The sequence below is a fragment of the Borostomias antarcticus genome (genome assembly GCF_949987555.1).
Source record: "Borostomias antarcticus genome assembly, chromosome: 8".
NCBI lineage: Eukaryota > Metazoa > Chordata > Actinopteri > Stomiiformes > Stomiidae > Borostomias > Borostomias antarcticus.
This window is the reverse complement of record NC_140241.1, coordinates 28,711,129-28,717,921: the sequence shown is the minus strand read 5'-3', so window position 1 is coordinate 28,717,921 and position 6,793 is coordinate 28,711,129. Positions and strand designations below refer to the sequence as shown.

At 53.9% G+C, this 6,793-nt stretch overlaps 1 protein-coding gene across 1 annotated transcript in view; it reads right to left on the bottom strand.

Moving 5' to 3' along the window:
* The window catches only part of ptpn13 (protein tyrosine phosphatase non-receptor type 13), a gene marked incomplete at both ends in the record, with an annotated part of 58,569 nt that overhangs the window by 39,730 nt on the left and 12,046 nt on the right, over window positions 1-6,793 (bottom strand). The window contains one exon of the mRNA XM_084442588.1: window positions 3,765-4,391. Coding sequence (XP_084298714.1) covers window positions 3,765-4,391 — 627 coding nt within the window. The remainder of the gene's footprint in view (window positions 1-3,764; window positions 4,392-6,793) is intronic.

The following is a 6,793-nucleotide window of genomic DNA, read 5'->3' as shown; positions in this document are numbered from 1 at the left end:
TAGAGAGAGAGAGAGAGAGAGAGAGAGGGCAAATGACTCAGATAAAAACCTGATGAGTTCCCCCTCTTTTGCGTGTTGCTTGTGAATGATTATTGCCTAGGAAGCAGAAAATGGAAATAGGTTTGCAAAAACGGAAAAGACACAAGAGTAATAGAGCAATTTCCGACCCGAGTAGCTAGAATGTATTGGGAGAGCCCCTCCTGTGTAAACGCCATTCATCTCCAATATCAGCCTGCAAGAGTGGGCGGTGGGTAGATAATCACACAACCATTCATAAGCACAACCGTTCACACACGCAAACATTCACACACACACAAGCTGAAGAGTGAGAGAGAGATTTCCCTCATTATCAGCAGTTGAAATGCGTGCGCACACTGTGGCTTTATCGCCAGCAGGGCGTCATCCATAATTGACGCCCCGACAGCCGTTCCGTCGGTCCACGCTGGCCTTCCTCAGACCGGCCGAAACGACGAGCCCTCTTAAAGGAGTAGTGAAGGGAAAATGCAAGTTTAGCCCTGTTTTAAGGTTACTTATGATCATATACAATGGTTCAGATCAAAACGTTGACAAAACTAGCACTTTTGAGAAAGTCTGATAATTGCTCTACCACCGTTTTGGTCGTACGATGGATGTGGGTGGGCACCGTGAAAAACGAGGAGGCTCGACGACGGGGCTTCACAGGTGCACGGGGGACGCCGCACGCCGCCCCCATGCCGCGCTCTCTATCTCCACCGCCCCCCCCCCCTCTCTCTCTCTCTCTCCGGCCGCGCGAAGGCAGCCGCCCGGGGCCGCACGCCGCCGCACGCCACCGCCACCGAGGGAGAGGACAGCGAGATTATTTACAGTCTGCCGCCTCCCGAGGTAGCGGGGAGGAACTCCGCGGACACGCACGCCGAGTCGATAATGATAGCTCGCTGCCAGCCCGGCATTTCCTCCCCGCGTTCTGCTTTACGCAGCGAAACACCACACAACAACAACAACAACATAAAACCTTGACGAAGAACATCGGCGCGTTTCGTTTCGTCCCTTTTCAGAAATCCTTCCTCTGTGCTCCTGGGTAATCGGGGGGACTAGGAACCGCACAGGGGGTCTTCCTATGAGGGCCCCATCTAGGGAGGGCCACGGAGCCTGTACCGATGATCACGTCTGGGAGGGAGCATAATGTCTTATAAACATCCATATATAACCGGATGAGTGACTCGGCAACCATTTCTTAAAAAGCTCCTGTTTTAGATGAAGTGCAGCTTATAAAGGCTACATTAAACCTTCGTAAAACTTCCATAAGCACGACATAAGTGGAAAATTACCCTGAGCTGAGAGAGTTTGCTGCACCATCGGTTTAGTGGTGCGAAATCCTCCCACTGTTACTTTTGAAGTCAACAACCCCCTCCCCCCCCCGCCCCCACCCCCAAAAAAAACAAACGATTTGGAAATCCTGACTTTGCAAGCTCCGCCCCGCCCCCGGTCGCTGCGGCAACGCTCCGGAACACTTCCCGAGCCCCGCCCGAAAGCCCGGCCCAGCCCTGAGCCACATGACCAGCTGCCAAGCACCGGAAAGTCCAATAACGTCTGGAATTCCCTCATCCGCTACACATGACTCCAATTACAGAGCAGCTCGGGGCCTCGCGAGGAAACGTGGGTCCTGATTGAAGCACCTTGGTACTAAAGGGGGGGAGGGGGGGGGCGCGGGGGGGGTAATGAGGAGAGGGCAGGAGCTCCGTGTAAACGCTGGAAACCTGAGCGCATTAACCGCTGCTGCGCCATCATTTTACAAAGAAAAAAGACCACAAAAGACTCCCAAAAAGGAAAAGAGAATAGAGGATTCCTGCCAAGTAACACATTTCCCAGCCCCCACAAACAGCCTGTGCTCAATTACCTCCATTCATGCCGCAGCAGAACAAGCTCTGGGGACAGGAGTACGAAAATATTTGGGTTGAGCCATTGTAGGCTGCGCGCCTGACTCGGTCCTAATGGCCGCCGACATTCCTTTGCGTCAGCGTCGGTCTCTAATGTCCGTCCATTATTTCCTTATCGGGTTCGGGGCGCTGCGAGAAATGAACAGTGGGCCCGGGCTCGCACGGGCGGACGGCACCGAACACTGGACCTATTCACTCTCTCCGCCCCCCCTCCCTCGCCCGCCGCCCCCCCTCCGCCCGCCGCCGCCCCCCCCCGGGACGGAAGCCGCTCTCCTCTCCTCACACCCCCGTATTAAATAAAAGAGAAGGCCTCAGATGTAATCAGTGGAGGGGGGGGGGGGGGGCAGAGGAAGGGCGGGGGGGGGGGGGGGGGGGCGCACTGTCAAGGAAAAGAATGCCTCTGGTTGATGGCTCAGTCAGCGTTAAAAATAGCTGCCGAGGCAGATGGGAGAGGAGGGCGGATCTGGGAGGTAGAGGAAGGGAGGAGGAGGAAGAGGAGGAGGAAGAAGAGGAGGAGGAGGAGGAGGAGGCTGGACAGGAAGGCCTGGGGTTTATTATAAGAGCCCGTTCACCCATGCCTAGCTGCGTGTGCCCTTCGACCCAGATGGCCGCCAGACAGACGAATTAGGAGAGGATGTAAACATGAATGTGTCACATGTGACTGTGTGAATTAGGAGAGGATGTAAACATGAATGTGTCACATGTGACTGTGTGAATTAGGAGAGGATGTAAACATGAATGTGTCACATGTGACTGTGAGCGTATAAGTAGACTGCTCTAAGAACTTAATAAGCGCCCTGGATTGGCTTATAGCTCTCGTAGCTGCCGTGGTGTCGATGTTCTATGGTGTATGTGATTGCGTGTGTGTGTGTGTGTGTGTGTGTGTGTGTGTGTGTATGGTGCCGTGTGTGAGAGAGAAAGAGAGAGGGACTTGGCCGTCCGTGTGAGAGTTAAGGAGCTAGAATTATCCCCGTCTCTCTAATTAGAAGCAGGCGTTTGGAAACCACTGTCACACTGGCTCTCACACTGCTCTCTGGCAAAACAAGGGCTGCGCGCACGCACACACACACACGCGCACACACACGCACACACACACAAACACACACGCCCTATAACTAACTAACAGCGTCTCGGTTCACGTCGTCACTCATTTTCACCCCTCAGATCGGCTCGGACCGGACCGGACCCCGGAGTGACCCGCGTGACTCTTCCACGCTCTCGTCGTCTCCATACCGACAGGCAGACTCAACCCGACACTGTCCGGTCCTCGGGAAACGGGTCGGGAACCGTTTAAAACGTCTCGCTTTATGGCGTAAATCGAAACGGGGGGGAAAAGGTTATTTTCGTCGTCGTCTCGGCTCTGAAACTTGGTCTTGGTTTTGACGGCGTTTAAGTGAAGTAACTGCTGGACCTCGAGGGCTGGGTTCCCAGACTCAGATTAGGCCTTGAGCCGGACTCAAGCGACTTAATATGAAATATGTTCCTTTTCAAGATCTCCTCTGTGTGTAGGATACACACACACACAAACACTGTACATGCGCACACACACACACACACACACACACACACACACACACACACACACTGTACATACACACATGTACTGTACATGCACACACACACACACACACACACGTGTACACACACACACACATACTGTACATACACACACACACAAACTGTACATACACACACATACTGTACATACACACACACACACACACTGTACATAATACACATGTACTGTACATACACACACACACACGTGTACACACACATACTGTACATACACACACGTACTGTATACACACACACACACACACAGTAGGTTCACAGCGGGGGGCTCACCGTCCATGGCCTGGCGCAGCACCTGCAGCTTCCTCTGTCGTTCCTTCAGCCGGTCGTAGGCGGTGTTCAGGGCCGAGCTCACCGACTGGGCGGACTGGTGGTGGGCCGGCTTCCTCCCGTCCTCCAGGCCGCCGCCGCCGAACGCCGAGGAGTAACGCGACTCCCTGTGAGCGGGCGGCACCCGCGAGGCCGCACGGTGCCCGCTCGCCGAGCGCGTGCTGAGGGCGCTGCTGCCCCGCCGTGCGTCCTCCAGCGCGCCGAAGCGCAGCACGTCCGGGTCGATGCAGGCCAGGTCCACGGACGAGGCCCAGTTCTTCCGGGCCGGGCCCAGGGCCCCGGGGTCGCCTGGACCGCCACGGTAGGGCAGTGACCGGCGGTCCAGCTCCACGGGCCGGCCTCTCTGCTGGGGGTAGAGCTCGGCGGGGGGCTCCGTCGCGGGGTGGTAGTAGTCCGACGAGGGGCCGTACGGCTGGGCCCCCACCCCCGCCGCCACCGCCACCCCGGGCCCTCTCAGCAGGTCCTGGATGGGCAGCGAGCCCATGGAGCGACTCAGGCCGCGGTTCAGGGAGGCCTGCTCCTGAGTCCTGGCCCGATAGCGCTCCAGCACCCGGGGGGCTGCGCTCCTCCCTGAGACGGAACCAAACACACACACACACACACACACACCGTCAGACGACACAGGGACACCGGCGATACCGGGTGTTTGAGATGGACATCGCCATCGCTGTGGTGGAAAACATTTGAAGGAACCATCGCTAAAACAGCCCGTTATTCATTTAAGAGAACCTCGCCGGACTTCTTGACGTCGTTTGACGGTGTGCACAGATATCGAAGTCCTATCGTCACAAAGCGTTCCCCTACTCCTAACAATGACATAAAATCCAAGATATCGTATCCTAAAATAGAAAAATAGATTTCATCACGTTGAGAGAGAGGGTGGTGGTGGGGGATTAAAACAAATTTAAATGGCTAAAATTAGAATAGCACAATGTCTTGTTGTCGGTGCCGCAAACTCCCTCTTAGCTCTGCTGCTGGTCCAGGATGACATGGATATTAGACATGGCAATCCCACCGCTGCCACTCACAGCCAGAGCGACTACACACACACACACGCACACGCACGCACGCACGCACGCACGCACACACACACACACACACACACACACACACACACACACACACACACACACACACACACACACACAGACTAAATCCCTCACACACAACACACATGCACACACAAACGCACACACAAACACACACACACACACACAGACAGACTAAATCCCTCACACAGAAATACACACATGCACACACAAACACACACACACACACACGCTCACACACAGACTAAATCCCTCACACACACACACACACACACACACACACACACACACACACACACAGACTAAATCCCTCACACACAACTACACAAACGCACACACACGAGACACACGACCTGCCTTTGGCCGGGTTAACAGGCTAAGGGTTCCACAGAGGCCCTTTATACTGGGCCCCCAGTGAGAACACCTGAGTCCGGTCACCTGACAGCAGCATGCTGACCACAGCTTCCAACAGCTAGTTCAATCATTACAGACAGGAGGCATGGTACATTCATTAGTATAGATGACCCACACCATTAGCTAACTACAGGGCTGGACTGGCCATGTGGCGTACCGGGCAAATGCCCGGTGGGCCGGACCTACTTGTGGGCCGATCTAAAAAAAAAAAGAGCTAACGAACGGCCCATAGAGCAGGGACAGCGGCCCATTGGTCCATTTTCTATACTGACACTGGGCTGGCCCAATCATATGTAGGCCCCACCCCTCCCTCTGTTAGTTTCAGGTGTCATTTGCGTGGGCCGCTAGAGAGCCAACTGGCCTGGCCCGCAGTGGATGGCCTGTCCCCCCGTCAACAAATGGCGCAGCCCCCCCCCCCCCCCCCCCCCCCCCGTCAACAAATCGCGCAGCACCCCCCCCCCCCCCGTCAACAAAACGAAACTGAAGGTGTTCCATCTCACCGCGTCGGCTCGGCTAGTGGCCTGACTGGGGCTACATTTCCCGGTAGGAAATATTCACCCAGTCCAGCCCTGGCTAACTAAAGTCTCATGATCCTTGCTGGGACACCAGACATAGAACATGTCCAGAGGCCTAAACGGGCCTGAAAGTGCCTGACAATGGGCCATTGATAGTAATTAATTCGATTGATTTGTAGAGTAAACCCAACAACGAGCAAGAACAAACCGAACCGACAAAAAAAGGGGAGGTGTTGATTTAGAGAGAGGGATATTGGAAGTATTCCAGTGTCTGAATGTAATCATATTTTGGTTAAAGCTACCACAATCCCCCACTCACTCGCTGTAATGATGGGAAAAGAAATATGATAATAAACGTGAAGCAGACTGGATTGGAAGATTGTAGCTACTTCAATGGACTTTCTGGAAGGATGGCCTCAATGCAGGTAAATACTGGTCTTTCTTTTATGTGCGTGTAGATACATTTGCAGGGCGAAGGGGAAGTGTTTGTTGTCTTCCTGATATTATGACACGCAAAATTTCCGCCAGTGTACTAGCCAGTACACCGAAACTCATAATTACTAATAAATTCACAGGGTCTCATGCAGTCTCATGTCCCGAAAACGATTTCTGGGGTCCTGCTAAGACCAATTCATAAACTAATAGCAAGTAAAGGTGAATATTGAACTATAAAAAAGTTCTTATTGAGCTTTAATCGGCGCTCGGATCCAGACGACCTTCGTACAAATGCTTTCACCATTAACGGCCGCGGCTTTACGGCAAAGAAAAACTTCCAGCTTCGGTAACGGAAACTCAAAGGGTTCTGAATTCCCACAGGTGACCCCGTCTGAGTCTGCTGCTCTCAGCCCTCCTAACCGCCAGAAACCTCAATATTACCTTACCAGACCATCCGCCCTCTCCAGGACACTGAGAGCCCTTGTTTTAGAGAGAGAGAGAGAGAGGGAAGAGAGGGAAGAGAGTGGAGCGATGGAGAAAGTAAGACAGAGAGGAGAGA